The sequence below is a fragment of the Thalia democratica genome, chromosome 5 (genome assembly GCF_965202585.1).
Source record: "Thalia democratica chromosome 5, ktThaDemo2.hap1.1, whole genome shotgun sequence".
Classification (NCBI taxonomy): Eukaryota; Metazoa; Chordata; class Thaliacea; order Salpida; family Salpidae; genus Thalia; species Thalia democratica.
In genome coordinates, this window is record NC_139169.1 from 41,681,251 (window position 1) to 41,709,034 (window position 27,784).

The window sequence follows — 27,784 nt, forward strand, 5'->3', positions numbered from 1 at the left end:
TACTGTCGTCAGTAATTAAAAAAACTGAAATATGTTTGTTTTAGATACTTGATTTGATATAAATTAGTAAGTTCATAACTTATTTTCTAGTTCCTTTAACTTTAGTTTATTAAAATAAAATAAGGTGTAATTTGTTTTAAAATACAATAGCTTCGTATTACTACTTTAAATTTTTAATTTAAGTAAAACGAAATTATATTTTAAACACAGCGTTTTCATCAAAAAGAGCGTACCTAGCTTACAGGTTACTTTATTTATTTTTTATAAACTTTAAATAGATTCAAAATTAACCAACAACTAAGTTTTATCTGTTTACAATTAAACAATAGCTGAATTTCGATATAGTTTAAAAAACAACTCAAAGATAATAAACTATCAAGCAAAATAAAAAACTGGTAATTAAAGAAAACTTTAAAAAATGATAAAAAATTTATAAAATAATAGTACCTCCATTAAACTTTCTTTTAATACTCTAAAATTGTACACAATGTTTATTTTTGATTATTTCCACATGTAAAAATTTCCATATGACTTCTTAAGGTAGCATTTTAATAATTCCCATACAGTTTGCATTATGGTTGTTTTCAGAAAATCGAGTTATACCAAAATAAAGTTTCTTCTAATCATTTGATATTTTGCACAGGGTATTTTGTGGTATCTGACAAATTTAAAAACGGTTTTAGCTAAAAAGTCAAAGATTGCCGTATTTATAAGTACCGTTTTAAAAAAATTAAAAAAAAACACGTTAACTTTAAACTTAAAAACAGATTTAATAGAACAGAAGTGCAAAAGTATAGAGTCAAAAGTAAACTTTTGTTTGTTTTAAGAAAAGTATACTTTTAGGTCATTCTGAGCTAAAATAAAACTGAAAAAAGCCGAGTCAGCAAACTTTTAAAAAGCTTTTTCATGTTGTTTTAATTTATTTATACTCTTTTCCTTAACCTAGCTTACCAAAAAAAAAAAATAGTCAAAAATTAAAATTTTAAATACCTAAAATAAAAAGTATCATGAAAAAGTTTTTTTTTAATTAGCTTTTTCTCAGCTCAGACTAACATTTAAGTTTACTAGCTATAATTTCTGTATGAATTTGGATTATTCATTTGAAAAATTTTGTAGTATCACATAAAGACAAATAGTTAAATTTATTTAAAAAGGATATGGTAAAAGTTTTCATACTTTAAACATTTACAAGCTAAATGAAAAATTTACTTCTTAAAGTACAATTATAGCTTTAAGTAAAACTAAATAAAAACAAACAAATCGCTAGCACAGCTACTTTTTTATAGTAAAGCTGGAAATTAGTAACATCGAGTAAATAAAAAAAAAGCATAGATTTTATAAGTGATCTTTATAAATTATTTATTTTTCATTCAAAAATCTTAAAGACACAGACACATATAACTAGTTCTTTTTGTTTTCATTTTATAAGCTATGAAAAGTTGTTGAGGTAGTAAAAATATAGAAAAAATATCATAAGAAGGTTAGTTGAATATTTACAATTTTAGTTTAAAAAACTATTTATGTAAAGACATTTTTATAATGTTGCTTAAAAAGTTATAGTTTTTAAGATAAACAAAATAATTAATGTGTTTTTGTTAACCCAAATCGTTTTAAACAATGCCAAAAATTTTTAAATTTACAGTGAAAGCTTCATAAAAATTCTTTTTTGTTATAAAATGTAATTTTTTTCTAATAATTTTTGTCTAGTAATTCTAAAATACAGAAGTTGACCTTATTAAAATAGTTGTTTAAGCTCAGTTTTTCTTTTCTACAAGGAAATCTAAAATTTTGTTCAGTGTAGGGGCTTTTGTAGTTGTAAAGCCTACCATTAGAAATATTTAAAATGAGCTACTGAACTAATAAAATTTGCTGTAAGGCTGTTCATCAGGGTGCTTAATTAACAGCAACTTTTGAGTTTCTGACTGAATGTTTTTTTGTTTTAGAAATATCATAAAAACACCATGTGCAAAATTTTAATGATTTAAAGAAACTTTCACATTGGCACCAACTGATTTTCTAAAAATCATCCCAAAGCAAAATGTTTGGGATCCAAAAAATCCAACCTATGAGTTTTAAGCTGATTTTTTACATGTAGTCAATTATCACACAAACCACATTGTGAACAATTTAAACGTTTTAAAGAAAGTATTTTGGTAGTAATTCTTTAATTGATGTAATTTTTATCTACTTTTGTAACTCTTCTCTGATTCCCAGTTTTTTTAAAGAAAAAATACCACCATAAAACTTTTGATAATTACCTAGCATGATGTCGCACCAATACCAAACTGAAATTATATGTCTTTTTTAACCATATTTTTAGAACTACAATGTTTTTATTTTTAATTGATATACTATTTTGAAATTTATTTTGTGAATGTCCATCTTTAATTATAGCTTAAAAATAATTAGAAGTTTATGTAATTTGACTAAAAATATATAATATTAAAATACAATCTTAAATCAAAAATATATAATCTTGTTTACTTTTTAAATAAGTAAAAATTATTTATGTATTTATATAGCTAGTTTAAAACATAGCATTTTAGACTTAACATATTACTCAATAATTGTTGATTTTTAGCCTAAATTTATGGTTGAAAAAGGCATTGAATTTCTTTATCATAAACTAATAAAACTTAAATATTTAGTTGCTTTTATCTTATAATATTAAGCAATCATACCAATACAATAATTTATGTTGATTACAATATTGTAAAATCAAATTGATTTCTAGTTCATCAAAATTGAGTTCAATCCGTACTATGTATTTATATAGCTATTTTAAAACAAAGTACCTTCTTTAGATTATACATATTTAGCTTAAAAAAATTATTTTTTGCTTAGAATTATTGTTAAAAAAGACATAAAATATAATATAATTTCAGCTTTGATATTGATGCAACATCATCCTAGGTAGTTATCTAATTTCCAGCTACTATTTTCTTTGTAAATATTGAGTAATCTCTAAAAGTTTAAAAGAATGTAATAGTCAATTAGAAACAATTAGAAAAAAGTTCTTTAAAAAACAATCATTTTTTCAACAAGAAATCTGTGAGTCAGGTATTACCCAAAATATTAGTTAAGTTGTTCATTTTTTTTGGAATTTAATATGTGTCAATGCCACTCATTTACTCATCTAGTTGTTTAAAGATTAAACTATGTGAATAAACAATTAAATTCCTTGGACAACTCAGGAAAGTTAGATGTTTTTGAAAAACTCAAAATAGTTTTTTTATAAACTCAGCTAATTTGTAGCTACTCTGAATAATTTTTGGTCACTCATGCTTGTTTTTTATCTTAAAGTGTGGCAAACCTGTAATGTGTTTTTTAGTTACTTAGCTTAGTATCTGACTCAGGCATATTTGAATTTTTTTTTTGAAACTTGGGTTTGTTTGGTTATTTATAAATTTCAAGCTTTTTATTTTGACTTAACTTATTTTTGTTAAAAATAGGTATTTTATGATGTCTATTTATAATTGTTTTATATTTTAGTTATTTCAGGTCGTTAACAGTGATATGTTCAAATTTTGTAAAAAATTGTTATTTTTGGAATGTATTATAAATTAAGGCTAGTTTTTGGTCACTCAGACTGATTTTTTTGTCTCAAAGAGTGGAAAACGTTATTATTTGTGCATGTTTTATATTTAAATTACAAATATAACTTAATTTATTAATGTATTTTGTTTGTTAAAATAAATTGTAATGTTAAATTATGAAACTATTGTTACTTACACAAGTTTTTCATTTATGATGATAAGAAGCTTGTATCTGTTAAAAATGGTATCAATTACAATAATAAATAAACTACGATTTACTTCATTATATTTCTTTAGTTATCACTCAAAATTTTATCTACCAATTTTAGTGTGTATAAAAGTTGTTCAAAAAGAATTAAACAATGGACTCTGAAAACTTATTGTTAGTGAAGTTTTATTTAAACTAAAAATTTAAACTAAATAATATAAGTTTTTAGTTATTATTAAAATCATATAATGCTACTAGTATATAAATAAGATGCTGTTTAAAAGATTTTGTTTTTAGTTTTAAAACTTAAACATTGGAGTTTTTTTTTAACTGAACACAAATTTTTGGTAATTACGTTTTATAAGTAAGCTAAGAAATTGCTGTCTCAAAAAATTTTCAGAAAGTATTTTAGGTATCATATTTTTAAAAGTTATTTAATGCATTTAAAAAAATTGAGTTAGATCAGTTTTTAGAAAAGTTAGTATTTTTAAACTTTCTAGCTTTTACATTAAATAAAATAAGTTCAGAGTGTAGTTGATCAGATTAAAATCAATTGACTAATAAAAAAAAACTTTTAAACAGAAACATAACCAAGTTTGAAATGAAATAGAAATGTTGTAGGATACATTTTTTCTCATTATTTAAGTGAATCATTAAAAGTAATGATTTTATTAAAATTTGGTTAAAATGTTTTCTTACCCAAAATATGAGCATTTAGTTTCATTTTTTTGGCAAAATCAAAAAAAGAATCTTAATCAAGTTAATTACAGATGCTTTCAACACTTATGGACTATAATGACAGGAAAATCTTCTACATCAACAAAAAAAGTAAAAGTAAAAAAAGCAATTGAGAAGTTTAAGTCTGTTTCAAATGGACTATCTTACTACAAGACCTTTTCGTTAGTTATTGAAGGCTTGTTTAATGTAGAATTGAAAAAACAACATGTTATAAAAACCACAAATTATAATTTAGCAAAAGCATTAATTTTAATAAAAATTGTTTATGTTTTCAATTTTATAATTTTTTTTATAGCTCTATTAAGTAAAAAAATACTAATATAAATATCACAAATCATAAATTTCTGATAAACTTATCACTAAGTTCTATAATTTTAAATCATCATTAATTTAAAAATATGTTTTTGATAGATTTAATTAAATTTTGTTGATTAAATTTACTCTTTTAAATTGATAAGAAAAGGGGTAAATACATTTTTTTCAAATTTAGTCTTATTTTTACATAATTAGATAAGCTACTTGTTACTTAGTACTGCTTGTTAAAATTCAAAGTAATTTTTAATTATAAGCGATCAAAGTTATAGCATTCAATAGGTTCTTTATGGGAGGCGCAAGCTAAAAGGGCAAAACCAGACTATTTTTTTTAAAACCTATCTCCTTCTTCATTTTTTAGCAATTGTTTAAGTAAAAAAATCTTAAGTAATTTTTAATTAAATTTTAACAACTTGTAAGAAACAGATTGTTTAATTTAAGTAAAAAAAAATTTAAATAATAAACAAAATAATTGGTTATATATTTTTGATGGCTTTAAAAAAACTTCCTACAAGTTGTTTGTAATATTCAAAAATAAATTTTCCGTACGTTTTAAGTAAACTGATTTCAAAATGAAGGAAATGATAGATTTTTAGTCAGTATTTTAAAATTCGAAGAACATTGGCCTTAAATTTTTTTGATTCCATATGGTTGTATCGGGATTTTTTTACTTGTTATAACTTCTTATATCTCTAAAGTTGATTATTTTTTTTTTAAAAGCATCTTATAGTATAAACTTTAGCTTTAAAATAAGAGTCATGCTAATTTTTGTAAAAAAAGAAATGTTAAACCCCCATGCCCTTAATAATTTTTTAGTATACATATTTTATTTTGTTCCTTTTTCGCGTTTCTTTTATATTATTCCTTTTAATTAATAAAGAAATAAGTTGAAGTTTCAAATTTTAATTCTTTATTGTATTGAGTATAAAACTAATCACTATTATTGATTTTTGAAAACTAAAACTTTTCCCATATCAATATTTGTGGAGCGTAAGGCATTTAATTAACTAGTTGAGCTTTTAAAAGCTGGTGTGTAATTTCAATAAATATATTAGTAATAAGTCTCTTCTATATCAGGTCTTAAACATTATAACTTTTTGTACTCTATATAAATAGTGTTGTTATTTTATTATTTAATAAAATGTACATATACAGAAAAACATCAGCTGACAAGTTTGCTGAAAATAAAAAGGTGTCTGAAGCTATTAGAAAGTTTACAAATAGATGTGCCAAGTTATTAGTTAGTCTTATGTTTACAAAAATTAATTAGTAGAATATTTTAGTAAACTTGTATAAACTATAAATCAGTTAAGTAAATAAAGTTTAAAGTGTGCTTAACTTAGGCATTATTTTTTGATATCTTATCTATTTTAAATAAAAAAATTTTTTTTTGGTCTGTTATGCACTTAACACAAGAATTACTAATTAATTATTATTAAAAATAGTATTGAAACAATATTATAATCAGCAAAAAATACCAACATTTTAATAATAATTTATTTTTTTAGAACTTGGACAGTGTACAGTGTTATGGAGTTCTTTTGCAACATAGGGACCAGTTCCATCATTGTTGTGATGTCACAATACAAAATATGGTTGAAGACGAACGAGAAAGTCGTGTTTTAATGGAAAATGTTATCTCACTTTATTTTATTGAAAGGTATTAAAAAAAATAACTTGCTATATTTTTAAAGGAACATTTGAAAAAATGTATTTAGCTGTCTTTTCACTCAACATGATTTAAATTTTATATAATTCCAGAATTATATTAACTTCCAAAAGTTCTGTATTTTAAAGAGATATTTTCCTAGGTTACATGTTTAATTTTATTTCATTAAAATTGATGAAGTGTTATTGTTATGTTTTATTAAGGATATTGTCTGATAAAATGGTACTGGTAAAAACATATTTTACTTTTCATGTTCCTTTTGTTTTTCAGATTGTTTTTGCTGAGAAGTTATATGCCTGTAATAACTAGTTCTCAAGACAAAACACACCCTCTGCAAGTTTGTTGAGCTCTTTAAGTTAATAAATAAAAAAGCGCTTTGTTAATAAGATAATAAAATACTTTTTCAATATCTTAAGTTTCACTTGAGTTATTATATTGCATTTTAATAAAGATTTTTAATAACTAAATCATGTGTTTAACATTTTTTCAATTTTAAAATGCAGAATTTACTTTTTGTTTTTTTAATCAATGTGTTTATGTTCATAAAATATTTACACAGAGTGAGTACAAGAACTTTTTGGAGGGGAAACTGTTAAATTTGAACAAAACTCTGCAACAACAATTAGAGTCAAGCATGAAAGAAGAAATTGTTTCCATGCAAAACAGAGGTGAAGATTGCCATCCTGATGTTTGTTTTATTAAATTTTATGTTTTCTTGAAAACTAAAGATAATGAAATTAGGGGTGAAATACACTAATAATAAACATAAAACTAAAATAGGCTTATAAATTTAAGCATAGTGTTATCAGTTTTGAAAGATTTTTTAAATTAAAGGGCTTTTAGTTTATAAAAAGCTAAATAGATAAATTTTCTAGTTATAGTTTGTTGTTATTTAGTATAAAATAAGGTCAAATGTAAATAAAAACTTGCCAATAACATACGTTTTTTAGAATTTTCGTAGTACTCTATTAGTTTGAATTAAAAAATACTTAGAAAGATATGCTTATAGCTGATAATCAATTTTTTAGTATTAAAAAAAATTGTTGTGTCAGCATTTTTTGTGAAATGGGAACTTAAAAAAGACAAAATTTTGAAAAGCTGGTTAATTTTTTGTCTAGGTAACCATAAGAAGTGGTTATATAAAATGGTTTAATATATATATATATATATAAATATATGTTTTGTTTAGGTAGCGGAATTTATATTAGTCCAAAGACTGAAAGAACAGTGTGTCATTTTAGAGGTTTTAGTCCTATACTACTCACAATTTTCAATGAAACCAGAAATATTACTTGACTTCACTAAATCCTTCGCTAGTTAGTTACTTTTTTGTTTTGCTTTGTGGAACAATTTATTTTACTACTTGTTTTTATTTTAAATAAAGAAACGAGATATATTTTTGGTTTTTTTTTTTTTATGTAAATTTTTTTTTTAAATGAATTTTTTAAAGTTGTAAATCGTCAAATGTTAATATTTTTATATTTTAAATTTTGACTATGTTTTATTTTAAAAATAGTAACAAAAAGTAGTTTTGTAATTAAATAAAAATAGCTTTTGTTACTACCTAACTCGATTTTTATAACTGTTAAATATTTAATTTCACTCGAGTACTGTGCAAACAGAATGTGGATTTGGCAGAAATCACCCGATATTAGTCAGCAATCTGGATGTTTCGATATTCGAGCCACATCTTTCAGTACTCAACTGCCTTCAGCAAGTTCTATTAATTGAAGGAATTGACATGGAGTTTCTACAGGTTTGTTCTTGGTTTAAATTTATTAGTTTTGAAATTGATGTTTGCTATCTAGTAGAAGTTACAAAGATCGTTTTATAAAGATAACCGAAGAAACTAAAAATCATAGGTTTAACAAGGTAAAAAAGATATTAAACATAGAGTTTTATTCATTAACCTTTAATTAAAAATAATTCAAGTTGTATTTTAGGAAACTGATGCATCAAAACATCATCAGCTGGCAAAAAACAAGAAAGTGATGAATGAAATAAATCAAATTGTTACGTCACAATTGACATCAGACCCTCATTTATCCCCAATTACTCTGACATGGGCTACTGTTAGATATATCGTAAGTTTTTATTTGAAGAATTATTTTTTTAATGTTTTTTGATGCTGTCTAGATTGTAGTATTTTAAAAATACTTGTTATTCTCAAAAACCTTATAGAAAAACAAGCAGTTAAATAATCAAACTTGTAAATAGCTTTAGAGTCAGTTTTTTTGGTTTTAAAATAGTTTGAAGGTAAAACTACTATTAGATCTTAAAATCTTACATCATTGCTCAATCTATTTTAACTTTTTTGAATAATTAATTATCTATATATTTTAGGCAAACATTTTTACTTAAAAATTACTAACAAGGTGCTAGCGAAATAAGATATTTTTAGATATTTTAAAAACTTTAGTTAATTTAAACTTTGATATAAATTTTTTAACTCAATCTAATATTTATATTAAAAACGTAAAGTTATTAAGGTTTACTTTGTTTATATTATAGCTTATTAAGATTTTAGAATAATTCTGTTAAGTTTTAGCTAATATTTTAAGAAAAATTAACCCATAAACTAAATCTGACAAAGCCTAAATTTTTTTAATAGAGTTAAACTCTATAAAATGGTTTTGAAAACAAAATAAAATATGTTTTTTGTAAAATTTTGTTTATAAAAAACTTTTAAATAAAATGATCCTTAAGAGTATATACACCAAATTTTTACTTAAATTTTCTCTGGAAATCACTCAATGTAAGATAAGCTTTGTACATTTTTTTTTGCTGTAAATGGGTTGTTTTTGAATCAGTTTTTATAGAAGTAAAAACTTTATGAAATAATATAGTTAATGGAAGATAATGGGGGAGATGAAACAGTGAAGTTGGGAGAACGAGCGATTGAAATGAACATTTGGAAGAAAATAGCCAACATGATGAACTTGCATCCCTTCAATATTGACTCTGTTAGTTCTATAAGTAACCAGTTAGAAAACTTTATAAAAAATGTTTTCATTTTTAATCCACTTGTGTGATGTATTAAATCTTGTTGGTGTTCTTTAAGTAGTGCTAAAGCAAAATAATGAATGTTAACAATGACATATTTACTTTTTTAAAATGATTATTTAGTTAATTTTAATAAATTTTATTTAAGTTAAGAAGTTGTTTTTATCTATTTGTTTGTAATATTTATTATAGTTATCAAATATTTTTTTTCTCATTTATATACAATATTAATTAACAATAAAAAATTTAGTAGATGTCAATACTTAATTAATAAATTGAACTTAGAATTATAAAATATTTTTTATGATACTAACTTCAACCTTCATACATATACTAACATTTTAGCAAATTATAGTAAGGTACAAACAATTATTAATGTTTACGTTGTAGGAAGTGTCGAAGTGCGGTAGGAAGGCACTGAAATCGCTAGTAACTTGTGTGACCAACTTGTTTCATGAAAGCACACTCGGTAATTACCTAGAGCTTGTTTCTTGTGTGGCATCCCTGCATATAATCAACAACTCTAAGAATGTGAGTATAAAGCGCTTTTATGTATTAAAAGTATACAAATATATATATTTCTAATGTTTTTTACGCAACCAAGTCACTCTTCTGTATGCTTATTGTTTTTTCTTGCTATTTTAAATTTATAAGTAAGAAATAATTTAAGTAGGTTAATAAGTTAAAATTATATATAAACTAATGAAAACTTTAAAATTTCAAACACTTTAGTACTGTTTGATTTATAAAATTGTATATTTTATTATATTGTTTAAAGTAAGTTTTTTTAACTTTATTAAAAAAATTATCAACAAAAAGATCACATAAACTGAAAAAATTACGCTTATTTTAGTAGTACAATAATTCAAACTGAAGCTGATCTCTCTAGATCAGAGTTTCCCAAAGTCGGCAACGACAGAAATTTAGGAGGCCATGAGCAGTAAAGGGACAACAAGGGGGGCCATTTCATAATTTGAAACTTATACTAGATATTCTTGAGTTGATGATAAAGAGCCAAACAAAAGGTCTTAAGTTTTTAATGGTAGTTTTGAAACTTACACTAGATGTTCTGGGGTTAAAGAGGCCATAGCTTTTTTAATTTCTTTAAAAGGGGCCTTTAAAATAAAAGTTTGGGAAGCCCTGCTCTAGATGCATACAGTTAAAAAAAGTTAAGAATTTCAAGGATTAATTTTTTGCCGACTCGTTTGTATAACTCAAAAAAAAAAACAATTTGAAAAATAATTAATAGTTTATAATAAAGTATTTACAAACGTTGTAGGCAAACAATGGAGATTGCTTCACAAATCAGCTTCTTACTTCTGCAGTCAGTTTGGTACCAATTCATCTTGAATCAATGCTCCATCTCCTACCTCTGATGTTGTCCGATGTATCTTCTGTCAAACAAGTAAGTTCCTTTCTAGGTTAAAACTAAATTAAAGGTTAATTGAATAAACTTTAGCTTTTCTTAAATGTAGTTTCTTAAGTTTAGTTTTTAACTAATTTTGATGAGCTTAAGTTTAAAACTTTGAATCATATTGCTAAAGCATTTATGTATCTTTAAATTTATAATAACTTGTCAAAACAATTTAGCTGTTAAAACTGTCAGAAATATTTTCATAAATAACTTGATAATGCATGTTTGTTACTTTTTCTTAAAAAGTATGCTTCAGGTTTTTTTGTTGTTGTTATGTTTGTAAAGTTTAAATGCTATAATTTTATTATATAAAATTGTTGTTGTTTTTCTATTAACAATTTTCATAAATTTTGTAAATTTTAACCTTTTCTGGTCTGATGAAATAATCTGCATTTTTCTTTGACAAAGTAAAAATATTTTAGCTTATGAGTTAACTTTTCCACATATAAAAACAACACCCCTTATTATTATAGGCTAAATAAACTTATAAAATCTTTTTTTTCGTTTACTGCAGTTTTATTATTTAAATATTTATAAAGGTGAATGCATTTGTATCTTCATTACCAGTTGTATGTGAATTTTCCACTAGTTGTTTCAGAGAAGAAGTTGAGGTTTCTCCACAAGATGAAAACTGCTACACACTTGTCAGCGATAAAATTTTAAATTGCTTCAGTTAGTACCAATTCTTTTTAACGAGATTTTAGAATGAATAAGTATAGTATTAGCTTTTTTTACTACAACATTTAAAAAACATAACATTTAATTAAAACATAAAAAATTTAGTCCCTATACTAGATTTTAGTTTTTAGTTGTAGAGGATTCTATATAAAATTGATTATAAATAGATATTTTGATCGTTTTAATAAAAATTGATTTAAATTACGTACTATAAATGAATGTACTTAAATAATTTATGTATAAATGTATATTAAACTCGCATAAAATTGTAACTATTAGTCAGGGTTGCCGCAAAGTCAGTAAAATCAGGAAAAGTCAGGAAAAATGAAAAATAAAAGACAAAAGTCAGAAAAAATGGGGTTTCCGAAAAAAAAGTTAAGAAATTAGTATAAATTTGCTTTTAATAAACAAGTTTATCACCGCTTAAAACAGAATTTTGCTAATGTTATATTCTAAAAATTTTTACTTTTGCGCTTAAGATTTTGTTAATGGTCGTATTGAATTTTTGCAATAAAATTAGATCATTTATGATTTCACATGTGTATCTACAATGTGGTAGAGAGTGAGTTTATTTTTTGTTTTAAGGTGTTTAATTAGAATTATTTGCAAAGAAAACTAATAATTTATGTATAGGGTTTTAAACTCAGATTAATCATTGTTGTTTTCTTTTTCAAATACTTCAGTAAATTTGTTATACAAACATAAATGATGTTTTAATTATATGAAGTAGCAAGTTATGAGAGCAGTAGTAGTAGTAGAAGTCCATCAATAAGTTTTGTGAGTTAGTCACAAACCACAACCGCTGAAATCTTGTGGGGTTTACAAACTATCAAGTACAATTACTCACCCAATTCAAAGTGACAAAGTGGTAGTGCTTAACAAAAATATGTATGACAGTGCGATAGCACAGTCATGTCACACGACCTGAACTAAATTGTCGTATATAATAAATTTTGGCCTAAGACCACAATTCCAAAACACCTTGCTGGTAGCAATAAACGGATCCAGATGGTACAAAGTATCTTGTGATGAAAGCTACAACAACATCATACATAAAGCCCAAATGGATATTGTGGTTCGGTACATGAGTAACAGTGGAGTTGTTTTACAACACTTAACTACAAAGTTTTTGGGTCACATCACCGCTGAGGACCTTAAAGAAAACTTTCTTTAAACTTTACAGCCTATAGATGAATTCAAACTGATCTAGATAGGTATGGACGGACCCAATTTAAATTTGTCTTTAGAAAGGGGGAGGGAAATTTGATTTAAAAAAGTCAGGAAAAGTATTAAATAAAGTCAAGATTTTTTTTTCAGCTCGATCTGTGGCAACCCTAATTAGTTCACTTCTGAAATAAAAAGTATTAAAAAGTCAATAAAAAAATTTGAAATATTAGCAAAAATTTATCACTTTTATAAAAAGAATTTCATCCAAGACTTCCAATAAGCAGTTTTAATCAGGGTTACCATAGTTTGAACTTTTATTAATCTAATTATTGTAAATACTATGTTTTTATTTTATTTTTAGCTTGTATTTGCCTAATTCATTAGAATTTATTTTAATGGCTTGTAGATAATTTTTTGCGAGTACAAATTTGCAGATGGGAAAATGCAGGTACTTATACCTGAAGGTACAGTCGGATATGTTCAGGAAAATTTCCTCGGATCAATGGTGCAATGGAGAGTTCAAATTGATGGGTGGGAAATCATCAATCAACAATTACAGGTTGAAACATTGTAGTTTATGAAAAAAAAGTTCAGCATAGTTTAATTTTTTTAAAAGAAATTTTGAAAAAGGAAAACGAGTTTTAGCATCATGTAATAAAAATAACACAGTAATTGAACTAAACCTATTATTTTTACATCTAACTAATATTTTACATCAAATTGCACTGAATTATTAATTTTCAAGTCGATTTTAAAAACAAAATAAGTAATATTTTTGTTAGTTTTAAGTGTTTTTAGCCTAAAATTATTTGAGCTATTAAAATAAGTTTTGTATTGGTTGTTTACAGCGATACCCAAGTCTAAACTAAATAAACTTTCACATTTAAAATTTTTTTATTTCTTACTGCTACAAAGTAAAGCCTCATTACAATGATTAAAATAAAAATTAATATTTTTGATTTTAATTAGATTTTTGAACAGTGTATAGTGGAGTACAATGGAGCTTCGAGCGATTTGGAGTTGTTAGGAAACACGCAAAACTGCTTGCTAGTAATGAAGTTACTGCAGGCTATGCTGAACATAATATCCAGCAATTCTGAGTTTTTCCAAGACACCGCATGTTTGGCAGTGCTTGATGTTCTGAAACCGATTATTAACACAACTTTCCTTGCTATCAATAAGTTTGTAAATTTTTCTTTGTCTATTTTGTTTTTCTTTGTAAAGTTTAAAGAATATAAAACTAAATTCAGTTCATATGACGGTTGTATTGGTTTTAAATGTAATTCAAAAAGTGTGAAAGAAACTATTCTACTTCTATTATAAATTTTCATAAATTACAAGTACTAAACTGTGCACATACTTTTTATTAGTGAATACTAGATAAGTGCACTTTTAAAAAATTAAAACCACTTAACTAAAATATGACTTTTTAATTTTACACTGTTTATTTTTACTTTTTGAAAAGTACAGTCAATTATGTACTTAAATGTAATTACAGACAAAACTAATCAAGGTTTATTAAAGTATAACATATTTTTTTTCTTGTTTTTTCAATATGCTAAAAAACTATTTTTATCCGGTAGGAAGTAGTAATCGATACGTTTTACTAAAAATTATTTCGGTTGTTTAGCTGTTGCTTGTTTGTTCTAACTTTTAAATTAGTGATAAAACCACAATAGATTGTTATCCAATCACGAGCCACCAATGCAGCTTGTTGCCTCCATGGTCGACTGCGTCACCTCGTGGATGAAGTGCGGTCAGCATTGTGACGTCATCAAGATGCTGTGCGCCTCTAGGTACTTTCCCTACTACGAGATGTTTTCGTCAGTGGTGGGACAGCTTCACGGTGACCTCAACCCTGCGTTGTTTGGAACAGTTGTGAACAAAGTTGGTTTTCGATTAAATTGTTGCTAGATTCATAAAATGTTTTCAAGTGTAGGAATGCAATTAAAAAAAAATAAATATAGGATTTTTTATTATCTTCAAGTGTTATCATAGTAGATTTGTTTTATTATCAATTACTGTAGTAGTACATTCGATTGTCTATATTTAGTGCGTTTTTTGAAAATAAATTAGTTTAACTTATATTTTAATAATGAAAATCGTTTTTTGTGGTCATCAGTTATTAACAATAAAAGATAGTTAGTAAAATGTTTTTTTTTTTAATCAAAAAATATATTTTGAACATTCAAAAAATAAATTTCATAAATTGTTGAGTACATCAAGTGCTAATAAGCCTAAAGGGTTTTAATACAATCAGACTAGCTTGAACTTTTTGGAGATATTTTGAAGAAAAAACACATGCAGGGTTGCCCACACGGTCAGGAAATCAGGAAAAGCTAAACAAAAAAAAATCAGGAAAAGACAGGAAAAATGGGGATTTTTGAAAAAAAGTCAGGAAATTTGACAAAATTGAAAAAAAAGGTCAGATTAATTTACAAACTCTTTATTTTCAAAAGCCTTCAAATAGTAAAAAAATAATTAAAATCCTTTAAAGTCAGACAAATATTGCAAAATTTTCCTAGAAATTTACAAATTTATTTAATTTCCAATGCCTTCATCTGGTATAAATTAATGAGATATCCTTTGTAAAACTGCAACATTTTTCTTTTAACATATTGAATAACTACCCTACTTGAACAAGCAGTTTTTTTATGGTCTTTAATATTGATGATCTGTGGCAAGGACACTTCCATAGTGAAACTGTGATATATACACAAAAATTTTCTTGCATTTCTTTAGTTATGTGATATCTCTTATGCAGCCTTTTTGACATTGTACCACAGTACCCAGCCTGTTGTTGCCTTTATGCATGAGGAAATTTCGTGCTTGGTAATTAAATTTCTGTGCATCATTATGAAAGACATGATAGTTACGAACCTCAGCTTAACCAGTTATTCAAGGTTGAATTAAATGATCAAGCTTCCCTAAAACCTGCCCTTGATCTTGGTTGTGCTGCAACCAATTTGCTTGCAAGTTTAAGAAAAAAAGACCTAGTTGAGGAACAAAAGGTCTTAAATTTCAACAAAGAATGTAGATTATTTGTTATAAAAGCGGTTGAAAATCTCCGGAGCAGAATGGCTATTAGAAGTACATTTGTAAAAAATATATCATGCCGAAATCCGCATAGCCTTGAAAAATTAGGAGTCACAATTGTTGTTAAGCGTTTTTCCAACATTGTGCACACCTTAACATTGTAAAAAATGTTCTCCAACTCTGAAGGTGATACTAGCATTGAACAATTTAGAACTTTGGTAAATTGTCCAATGAATACATTAAAGTTCAAGCGCTTCAAGTAAAAGGAAGATTGTTTGGACCAGTTCTATTTTGAAACACTAAAATTTCCTGCCAAATCTTCTCTCAGAAAGTTGTTAGTGTTGCACAATGACGAGGCTGAGGTTGAACTAGATTAAGTATTAACAAAGCTCTGCATGAAAACAGTATGAAATGAGAAAGTATTACATCCAGAAGATTATATGTATGCATACAAACTAGAACTGTATCAAGTTAGAAAATACAAGTATTTTGCTGATAGAGCTGTTTATTGCAAATACACCAATCATACACAGATGGTTCAAGTGATGTAATGGAAGTTAGATGATTAAATTCAACAAAAAAAAAACTGTCGTTTAAACCTGTATAAAAATAAGATTGGAAGATTTATATAATTTTAAGTGTTTGATTATGTATTTTAGAATAAGTTTAACTTAAGATTTTAGATTTAGAAAAGTCAAGAAAATTTTAATTAAAAGTCAGGAAAAGTCAGGAAATTTTTCTCAGCTTGATCTATGGCAACCCTGCAAATGTTAGATTATTTATTTTAGCATAAGTTTAGATTAAGGGTTTGATTTAGAAAAGTCAGGAAAATTTTAGTAAAATTCAGGAAAAGTTAGGAAATTTTTCTCAGCTTGGTCTGTGGCAACCATGCTGACATGCTTATTTTAGATTAGTTTGATTTTTAGTTTTTTATAAGTCGAGCTAATTTTTGTTAGAATTATATTATGATTAAATAAATAAATTCTGTTTTCAAATTTTGTTACTTATGTTGTACCGTTGTTTATTTTTTGTTACTTTTATAGTGTTGATTTCATTAACTAGAGAAAACACTCTACATTACTACTAGCTCTAATTTTTATAAAATTTTATAGTTTTATTTTGGTGCTGATATTAAGATTTGTAGAGATAAAATAGGCACTTAATATTAAATTTAGTAATACAAGGTTATTGTAGCTTATTTTATTTTGATTTATGTTTATTTTTGTATAAGTTTTAACTTGCCTTTAATTGATTATTGTAGCTGTTTATAATGATTTATATATCGTTACAGGTAAAATTCAATTAAGCAATGTTTTGTTTATTTAATTGAAATATAACTACTTATAAGCTTAATGAAAAAGTTAAATGCGATAGAGGAACAAAAGTTTTATATTTTGTTAGTTTTTATTCCCAGATGTATGGTAATCCTTCACATGCTCACTAAAAACACAATTTATGTTAAAACCAGTATGTGTGACTATTTTTTTTAAGATTGAAAAGATGATGGGTTGCTATCACGTTACAAACTCGACAATCAAGCTGATAACTGCTGCAGTAAATATGACGTCACAATTGAGTATGACGCCACAAACCGAAGAGTCGCTGGAGTATTGCGTAGAGTTTGTATTGTGCGAAATATTCTCCTCGTTTGTTGATTGGCTGAAAACTGACGCTGAAAGTTGGAATGAAATTGGTTTGTTCAACTTATATAAAAGCTTAAAAGTAGCTAGATATTATTCATTAAAGCTTATTTTTACAATTGATTTGATTAACTAGATATTTAGCCTTTGTTTTTGTCGTAATTAATAGAAAATCGAAACAAAGAAGCTAAAACGACGAAAACTAATGATAGAAACTTAAACTTTCATTCTTTAGGTTGTGAACCAGATCTTGAATAGGCTAACAATAAGTATTATATTGTTTTGACGTTTTTCTTAGGTTTTTTTATAACATTGCAAAATTGAGATTAATACTAATTCAATATAAACCAAGCCACTATTTTATTACAATATTTTTACATATAATCATTTAAAATTCATTGTTTCAACTTGTTCTCAACAATTTTTGGGAAGTTTTTTAGATTAGCTTTAAAACTATCAGCTTATTTTGCCAAACTACTATCTCTAATTTTTCTAATACCGATGTGCGAGGTGTTATAGGATTTGTTGAAAATTTTAATTAGAACCTTAGATAAACTAGCTACTAGATATTTATTTTGGTAGGACTCAACTGTTTGGAGTTGTGCCACGCGATACTGGGAAAGCACAAACTGAGCGACATGTTGGTGAAAATTCTGATAAACACGCAGTGTGCCGACGTTCTCATAAAGTTGTCCATAATTCCTTCTTCTCATCTGCTCAATCTCATCAGCAATGAGGTTATTTTGTCACTAAAGTGTGCACTTCATAGCTTTAAATCTATTGTAAAATTTGTATACAAGCTGAAAAGTAAGTATTATTGATACCCTGAACTTTAATAATTAACCGACTGAAGATCTAGTCTATTTCTGAAGGTCATTGAAACAAATGTTTTTGAAAAAACGTAGTGTTATTTTTTGAAATGTGTTAAAAACTTTTCATAAAGTTAAATATTGTAGTTTTTCAACAAAACTCACTGTTACACTTCAAAGTGACAAATGAAATATTAGTAATGTCATTACAGCCTCATTCTCAAAGAACACACAATGTCAGGAGAATAGTCACCTTAACATTTTCAATTCTCAACAATCTCTTACGTAACGATGACCTCGTTGAAAATCAGTGCAGACTTAAAAGTTTACTTACTTACACTCCTTCAAGAGGTTTTAATAGTTGTAATATTAGTATTTTGAAATAAATTTGTTTGTATAACTTTTTATAAATTTGGTATTAATTATACAAGCTTACTTATTTAGAAATTTACTAAAATACAAACTTTATTAAACAAAGGGGTTTTTAATAGTAATATATTTTTTAAGTATTAAATCTTATTTGGTATTAACTTATTTCTAGCTTACATTTTCATAAAGTGTAGAAGTATTTACCTAGTTTTAGTTATGTTTTGTATTACAGACTTTATCATTCTTGTAATTAGTTTGTGAATAAACTCAACCAAGAAAGATATATTTATTTATGATAAAGTCTAGCTAAATTGAATCAACAATGCCTGTGATTAAATGCCCTCTTGAGAGTTGCACATATGAAACACCAGACGTCGATGCTTCTGTAGTTGCTTCTTTGCTTATCATTCACAACAACGTTCACATTTATGCAAATTCTTCAAAACCAAAGCCTCCAAAGATGGACCGTCCTCGAATAGGGACAGACTGCAATGAAGAGGGTTGGAATATATTTGTACAAAAGTGGACTATTTTCAAAGATAGCATGGAGATGACAGAAGTAGAACAAGGCCGTCAACTGTACCAGTGCTGTGAGGAAGATTTAGGCGATGCTCTTCTGAAGGGTCATGAAGATGTAGTAAATTTAAGTGAGCAAGAGCTTTTAAGGATGATCAAGCAGCTTGCAGTTATTCCTGTTTGAGTTGTTGTACGACGATCAGACTTTATAGTGCAAGACAGGATTTGACGGAAAACACTAGATCATTTGCTGCACGTTTAAAGGGAAAAGCCAGTACATGCTCGTACACATGTAAATGCCCAAAGGATGACTGTAATCAAATGATAGATTTTACAGACATAATTCTAAAAGATGTCATGGTAACAGGTTTAGCTGATGAGGATATCCGTAAAGAGGTACTAGGATGGGAAAATCTAGATGAGAAAAATGTCAATGAGACAATCGGTTTTATTGAAGGTAAAGAGATGGCACGTGATGCAATGTCAAAACCCGCTGTTACAGCCTCAGTTTTCTCATACAAATCCTCAAAGAAAACCACACAAAAACCAAGTGGTAAAATAACTTGTGGCATATGTAGTAAACCAACTGATAAATTTGTTTGGAGCAGTAAAAATATGAGGTATATTGAGTGTTCTGCCTGTAAAAAATGCTGGATAAAGTCCTGTAAAAAAGTTTATCAAAGTCACCAAAATTATGCCGATGAATCAAATGCACTTGTAGTTGGTGGATTGTATACACCAAATGTATACAAATCCTTAAAAAAAACCACACAAAAACCAAGTGATAAAATAACTTGTGGCATATGTAATAAATCAACTGATAAATTTGTTTGGAGCAGTAAAAGTATGAGGTATATTGAGTGTTTTGCCTGCAAACAATGCTGGATAAAGTCCCGTAACAAAGTTTATCAAAGTCACCAAAATTATGCTGATGAGTCAAATGCACTTGTAGTTGGTGGATTGTATACACAAAACTTTGATAACTTTTGCAGCCAAGGTCGTAGGAAAAATATGTTCGAGCGTAAAAACGCCAAGAAGAAAAAGGAGGTACAGGGACAGAAAAATGTATTTCTACACACTGGATGGCGACGAAAACCGCAAAAATCCCAAAGCAATCCTCACCTACATCCAAATGATAAGAAGTCATTACCTTACGTCAGAAAGAGTGTTATGACTTACAATAACCCGCAGATCTCAAAAATGTGGCATGACATTTGGAATAAAAAGAAAGAATCTCTCAGTATTCGTTTTGTTAAGTCTCTAGAAAATATAAGTGAGAACACAAAATCTTTGCCACCTTTGAATTGCGGTGATCATGTCGTGATACTAAATCAAACAGGTAACTTTCCTAGCAAGTGGGGGAAAAGTGGAGTGGTGGTGGAAGTGAAGGACTGTCATCAATGTGTTGTCAAAGTTGATGGATCAGGTCGCTCAACTGTTCAAAATCGTAAGTTTCTAAGAAGATTTACTCCTCCGTTTGCAAATGTCTAAATAGTATCCCTTAACTGAGAAAAGCAAACATACCACTGTAAAAGTTTGTCTTTTCTGGTAAAGTTGAGAAAAAAGATGTCAAGAAAAATTTTGATGTTCTGTGTTTCCAGAAGGAAGATTCTTTTTGAATAAGCATTGTGTAATTTCCCTCTGTACTAATAGTTTTCTTCAAAATTGATGTTGAACCGGAATGGCTCGGATTAGCTTTGATCTATATTTTCTTGACTTATATTTTATACAGAAAAGCAAACAGACCGCCAAAGTTTACTTGCGAACAACAAGTCCGGGATGAGTGTGTGAAATTATCGGACTATTTGCAGCGTTTCCGTGTAAGACTTTACGATGCTTTTCAAAAGCTTCGTGACACCGATGTTCCTGATATTCATTTATTGTCAAGTTGGAATGTTCACTGTAAATTAATGTTTTATGGTCTAATGAATGAGTTTCAGTCCAATGGTGACGTCCTAAAGTTTATTGTTGACTTTGCAGCAGACTAGTCTAACAGCCATCTGTTCAAAGTGATCTTGGATGAGGACGCATAGATTGACTTTCAAAAATTCGAACTGTTGGTTGGCATCGAGTATTTGGAAAATAAGTGTAGCAGTATTTCGTCAGTGTTCAATGCTATCAGTAATGCACCTTCTACTTTGTTTAAAGTCGAAAATATGATAAAGATGTTTATCACTAAATTAAGTGAAGTTTCAAGGTGGTTAGATGAATGACGTGTGGTTTCGTTCTTCAAAGCTGAAAAGTTCAAATCGGTGAAGCAATTAAGTTTTTGAATGCTTGTATTCAGCAAAGTGAAGAAAAGTAAAGATTAAGTCTCAAATTTTTTGTTACAGTTTGTTTGTTTAAGTTGTAGTTTGTTTTAACAAATCATTTATTAGTGAACTAAGTTAATCGTAATTTTTGAAATGTTTTTGTGTTTTTGACTTTAATTTTGTTGAATTTTAGACCTAAAAAATATGTTTAAGTTGTTACAAATTGTTTAAAAAAAATTTGTTTTGCTTGGTAAATTTATAGTTTTTCTCCTTCGTAGATAAAATCTGGGGGGAGATGTAGAAGTATTTACCTAGTTTTAGTTATGTTTTGTATTACAGACTTTATCATTCTTGTAATTAGTTTGTGAATAAACTCAACCAAGAAAAATATATTTATTTAATAAAGTTCCTTTTTTTTCCTTAAAACAATAATAAATGCCTTTTTTAAAATTGTTTTGTCCTTTAGGTTCAATATTAGAAAAAAAAATTATTAACATAAAAAAATATTGTATTCTAAATACATACCTTACAAAAAGAACTAAGAAATAGTCTAGGTATTGTTCTGATTATTTTATTGATAGTTTAGTTTACTTTTTCAAATGACAATAAAAATAACTCACACTTGTGTTGTATTTTGAAGATATAATTGATATAGTACCGACGGAGGACAACTTGGTGTACATACTGCACGCTTACTTCTACATCGAGCAATTTTCAACGTTGCCCCGCCTCGCAATCACCCTGCTGCGCAGAATTTCCGTCATCTCACCCATGTCGCTGTGCTCCGTGCTCGGCGCCAACGCTAAGACTTTCAGGTTTGAAAAAATTATGCTTTGTTAGGTTTAAAATTTATTTTTTTTCTTGTTAGTATTTATTATTCAATACTGTCAATAATTAGTTACACGCTCATCGTTTTCCACTGTTTTAACAAGGTTTTAAAATTAAATCACTAAATTTGTTAATAAATTAAAACTACTTAATGAAAATACTTTCTTGTATTAATATTTTCAAATTTGAATAAGACATACGGTTGAAGAACTAAAGAAGTATTAGCAATTATTTTTTGTTTGTTATAAAATAAAAGTAAATTAAGTTTGTTTTACTTGTAACTAGTTATATTTTTCTCAACCTTTGGTATTTGCAATAAAAATAGTTTTATGTATATATATATATAATATAGATTTTTAAATCGAACAACTTTAAAGCGTTTTGTGATTGTTTTTTAAGCTGTCATAAAATAAATAAACAGTCAAAGGGTTTTTATTTTATAAGTATACTAGATTGTTTTGTTAAGTTATTTAAAGCTTTAGTTTTAAAAGTTTATTTTATTTTTACTCCAAGTTTATTGAGGATGAAAGTAATACTCTCGGAAGTACATTAAGGGCATAGGGGGGTAAACACCCTTTTTTGGTTTTTGATCTTATTTTATATAGTTTTTACTAAGCTACAAGATGCTTTTTACAGATTTAAAAAATTCAAAATAGTTTTTGAGATATAGCCGGTCAAAGTCGGAGCCAACAATATGTTCCTTATGAGAGGCGCAAACTAAAACGGCAAATAACTAGAAATCACTAAAAATCTATCTCCTCCTACGTTTTTTGAGATAATTACCTCAAATTTTCAGGAAATGTTCCTTGCAGTATTTAGAAAATTCTGTTGGAACAGAATTTAAATGAAATTAAAAAATAAAAATTTTATAACAAAAAAACAAAAAAAAACTGTTTTTTTTTTTTTTTATAAAATTTTTATTTTTTAATTTTTTGAAAATTCCTTCCGACAGAATTTTCTAAATATATCAAGGAACATTTCCTGAAAGTTTGAGGTAGTTATCTCATAAAACTTAGGAGAAGATAGATTTTTAGTGAAACAGTCTATTTTTGCCGTTTTAGTTTGCGCCTCCCATAAGGAACCTATTGTTGGCTCCGACTTTGACCGGCTATATCTCAAAAACTATTTTGAATTTTTTAAATCTATGAAAAGCATTTTGTAGCTTAGTAAAAACTATATAAAATAAGATCTAAAACCAAAAAATAGTGTTTACCCCCCTATGCCCTTAAACTTAACGTGCAAAACTAACTTGCAGAGTTTTTAAAATATGAGTCCTTCTATTGTTTTATTTTTTATTACAAATAATATTTGTTTTAGCTTTTACCACAGTTTAAAATTTAAACTGTAAGTTTATAAACTTTAAATTTACTTTCGAATATAATACCTTTAATGTCTTCTTCCAGTGCATGCTAAACAATTTTTTTACAAGTTGCTAAAATTAATAAAATAACTTTTTTAACCGATTTATTTCACTATAAGCTATTGTCAGTAAAAAGTCTTAATTTACCAGGTTTTAAACTAAAACAAACACTGACCTTTAAAAACCTCTGTTTGCAGGAACATTCTGTGGAAGCGACTTCAGCAGGTGACGAATGAGAACGATGACAGCTTCAAGCTGGCGATACTGCAGCTGCTGGTCGTGTGGGTGCAAACTCAACCCGCCCTCCTCGAGCTCACCCTCGATTTGCAACCCGTTGACGGAACTAAAAACATCAAACCTTCCGTTCGTTGTTACTTTCGAGATTATGTTGTCTGTTGTCGAGTTGAATAGTAATTGTAGATGCGCTTGGAGCGTTTTAGTTTTTTACAAACATTAATAAACTTATCTAAGCTGGTTTGGTCTAATTAGCAGCTTTAAAATTTTCCAATTAAAAATATTAACACTTTGTATTAATAAACTAATAAATCAGTATACTAAATAGAATGACAAATATAAAATTGTTCTTCAGATTTAACAACAACGTTATGTTATTAAAGATATCTGTTATCAATACGTAAGATATATTTATTATCCACACACATATATACACGTTCACCATTGTTTAAAGCTTTACTTTAACAAGTATACATAAGACTTTGCTTTTTAATAAAAATAAGTTATAAATTTAATAGTTCAAGTCATTGATTTACCCATACAAAATTTAAAAATAACGGTTTGTTTGATACGTTATGTTGTTTATCATTTGTGTTTGTTTTAGTTTTCAGAGTTTCATTATAGATTAAAATCTCTAATACAGTGAAGTACTGTTATATGAAAGAGTTATTTGAAATTAATATTTGTTACAACATATTTAAGAAATATCATTGAATAAATATAGTTGCGAGGTGAAACATTTAATTAATAATTGAACACTACTTTAATATCGAAACTAATTTATAAACAAAATCGAGTTGATAATCATAACATATTTTTTAAGAGATGGCTAGTTTAATGTCATTAAAGCTCAAACACATTAAACTTGTCTGGTAATTGTAATACAAAACTTAAGTTAGCTTTAGCTTAAAAAAGTTAGATTAAACTTCTCTGAGTGAGTGATCTTGCTCAAATTAAAATAAAAGACAATTTTAAGCTCAAGAAGTCCTTATCACAAAAGTTTTACAAACTGTAAATATATATAATCATTTTCTAAGTTTACGATGAAGTTTGAAAACAAAATAATTGTGAAAAAAGACATTATTAAAACTTCAGTTTGTACCACTCATAAGAAACCGTTTAAGTTCTCGAACTTTCAATTATTTATTATTTCAGTTAACGTATTAGATAACTTAAAATTGTTAAATAAAAACATATTTAAAGTAAAACCTAAAAAAATGTTAAAAAAAAACATACCAAAGATGATTTTAAATAACTACACAAAATTTAAATGTGAACAAAACATTAAGTTATTTATTTGTTACCATTTATACGATTTTAAAACCAAGTGTGCAAATATTTTTCTCTAGTTTACGATTTTTTCTCAGTTTATTCCTCAAACATTTAAGGCTGATGTTATTTTTAAATTAAAGACACAAATACATTAAATTTTATATACTAATCAGCCTTTCATTTCTTCTTTTTTAATATAACAAATAGAAAATGTATATACATTATAAATTAAACAAAAAATAGTTTGCATTTTTTTGTTTTGGTTGTTTTTAACAAAATTTAGTTATATCAATCGCTTTAAAGAAATAATATCAAAAAAACATTGTCAACAGACAAACTATAAGCTGGGAGAAAAGAGTTGTCTGCAGGTGGTTATCCAGATAATAAGTGACGGTAAATTGAATATCGAGCTGCACACTGTTTGCGTGGAACTTCTTAACTCACTTTGGGTTGACCGAAGACTATCTGCAACTAAAGTAAATTTATTTGGTATATTTTTTAAAGTTGAAATATAATATTTTTTTAATTAAAGTTTTATTTTTATGTCTAGTAAATTAACTTCTTGAGAGAGAACAACGATTTATAATAGCTTTATTTATGTTTAAATACTCTGTTTTATATTGTTATTTTATGGCTAGTATTAACACAATAAGTTTTATACTGTTGAGTTAAAATTTAAAAAGTAAGTATGAATTTTAAAAGTTGTTCAATTAAATTGGTTACATGTTTAGTAAATTATCTGCTACTAAAGACCGAAAGTCTTCTAAATAAATTCTTTTACATCATTTTTCCAATTGTTTACTAGTAATTTTTTTTTATAGCATTTAAATGGTTTATGCATAATGAATTCAATTTTTTTAACTTTGTAGTAAAGCTGAATTAAGTTTTTTGTAAAATTATTTTATTTGTGTACTCTCATGACATAATTTTAATAGCATTCTGGAATAAGACAGTTACTTAAATATTTAGAATTCGTAAAAAGTATGAATTTAACTCAAACTATTTAGGCAATTCAAAATAAAAGCGGTGAAAAGTTTTGGAGTTCTTTGATGTTGCCTTTGTTTAGTGAAAATACACCAAAAAATATGGCAACAGTAAGTCGATAAAAAACTTTAAATTAGAAGCATTGAGAGCATGTTATTATTTTTTTACTTTCTACCAACAGTTGAAAATTTTTAAGAATTACAGTGTAGGTGTTTTAATTATAAACTGTACTAATAGTAGATATAAGATAAATGCTAATTTTGTTAAATATACACAAAAGTATTTTAATTTATACTGAAAATACAATGTAAACTTTTATATAGGTTTAATGTTAGATACAGTTTTAATGTTTTTGTTTAAAATTCTAAGAAAGAATCGAAATAAAAGAAGTAATTTGGTTTTAAATTTTATAAAAAAGGTTCAAACACCTTCACAAAAAAGTATAGATAAGTTGCTAGTTTTATATAACAAACTAATTTGTCACTTGTACTGAAGTAAAACTTTTTTTTTCAGAACAACATATTAGGAACGTGTGCTCATGTAATAAACATCGTAGCATTGGAAAATCTATACAAATCTCCAACAAATGATAAAAGCGATCCTTTAAACAAAGTTATTAAAAAGTTCACTGATGAAAAAAGATTTCAGCACTGGTCCAAGGTATTTATACGTTAACTTTTATTCAGTAGTTTCAAACTTAAAAAAATCAATTTGCTAATATCAGGGTTGCCAAAAAACCTGTAAAAACTTGGGTTTGAAAAATATTGAAAAAAAAAATCAAACAAATATTACTAAAACTATCAAAAACATGGAACTTTAAATAAGTTTTTCATGTAAAGTAATAAAATATCGATGAGGTACGAGAAGTGTATCATAAAGAAAATAAAAAAAAAACTATCTTTTTTTTCATTAAAAAACTTATTTAAAGTAGCTTTACAGTATCTTTTCAATGTTGTATACTATCTAAAATTTTATTTTACCTAAAGTTTAATTTTATACTAGAAATGGACCAAACAACTTTTTTTAAACCTCGAAGAATTTTATAAAAAACGTTTGGCGACCCTATAATAATTAATAACTTTATTTAATTTCTGCTTTTTGAGTCTATTAATAAAATGTTTTCAAAGATATAAACAAATTTTTTGTAAGTCTATATCCCAGGGTTGCCACTCGGTCAGGAAAGTCAGGAAATCAGGAAAAGTCAGGAAAAATTAAAAAAAGTTACAAAAGTCAGGAAAAAATGGGTGGTTCTGAAAAAAAGTCAGGAAATTTGATAAAATTAAAAAAAAAGTCAGATTTTGCCAGTTTAAATTTACAAAATTCCTTAAATTCCAAAGACTTCAAATGGTAAAAATGAATTAAAAGAAAAAAATTCCAAAATTTTCCTAGAAATTTACAAACATATTTAATTTTATTTCTAATGCCTTCATCTGGTATAAATTAATAAAATATCCTCAACAAAAATTTTCTATTAACATACTGAACAAGTACCCTACTTGAACAAGCAGATTTTGTAAGCTTTATAGTATAGCAAGGCCACTTCCATAGTGAAACTGTGATATATACACAAAAGTTTATCTAGCATAACTTTAGAATCAAAGTGTTTTTTGTTTAAGTAAATAAATGAGTTCTTTATAACTAAGCAGTTAGTTTAGTATTTTATGTAACAAGTTAATGTGTATACTTTACGTCTTTATATTTTTTTCAAAGTTGTTTAAATTTATAAAATAAGTTATAAGAGAAGTATATGCCAAGATTA

At 26.5% G+C, this 27,784-nt stretch overlaps 1 protein-coding gene across 1 annotated transcript in view; it reads left to right on the forward strand.

The window, feature by feature from the left end:
- Positions 1–3,863: 3,863 nt before the first annotated feature.
- Positions 3,864–27,784, forward strand: part of LOC145835800 (nucleoporin NUP188-like) — a 36,556-nt gene continuing 12,635 nt past the window's right edge. Inside the window, exons 1-24 of the mRNA XM_082943520.1 lie at positions 3,864–3,918; positions 4,515–4,643; positions 5,950–6,034; positions 6,303–6,454; positions 6,734–6,800; positions 7,023–7,151; positions 7,653–7,779; positions 8,086–8,219; positions 8,407–8,547; positions 9,310–9,426; positions 9,857–9,997; positions 10,746–10,871; positions 11,420–11,552; positions 13,160–13,284; positions 13,707–13,906; positions 14,405–14,612; positions 17,253–17,454; positions 17,984–18,138; positions 18,423–18,561; positions 22,003–22,162; positions 23,733–23,898; positions 25,374–25,517; positions 26,049–26,135; positions 26,539–26,685. Of these exons, the coding sequence (XP_082799646.1) occupies positions 3,899–3,918; positions 4,515–4,643; positions 5,950–6,034; positions 6,303–6,454; positions 6,734–6,800; positions 7,023–7,151; positions 7,653–7,779; positions 8,086–8,219; positions 8,407–8,547; positions 9,310–9,426; positions 9,857–9,997; positions 10,746–10,871; positions 11,420–11,552; positions 13,160–13,284; positions 13,707–13,906; positions 14,405–14,612; positions 17,253–17,454; positions 17,984–18,138; positions 18,423–18,561; positions 22,003–22,162; positions 23,733–23,898; positions 25,374–25,517; positions 26,049–26,135; positions 26,539–26,685 (3,234 nt within the window). The 5' untranslated portion in view covers positions 3,864–3,898. The remainder of the gene's footprint in view (positions 3,919–4,514; positions 4,644–5,949; positions 6,035–6,302; positions 6,455–6,733; positions 6,801–7,022; positions 7,152–7,652; positions 7,780–8,085; positions 8,220–8,406; positions 8,548–9,309; positions 9,427–9,856; positions 9,998–10,745; positions 10,872–11,419; positions 11,553–13,159; positions 13,285–13,706; positions 13,907–14,404; positions 14,613–17,252; positions 17,455–17,983; positions 18,139–18,422; positions 18,562–22,002; positions 22,163–23,732; positions 23,899–25,373; positions 25,518–26,048; positions 26,136–26,538; positions 26,686–27,784) is intronic.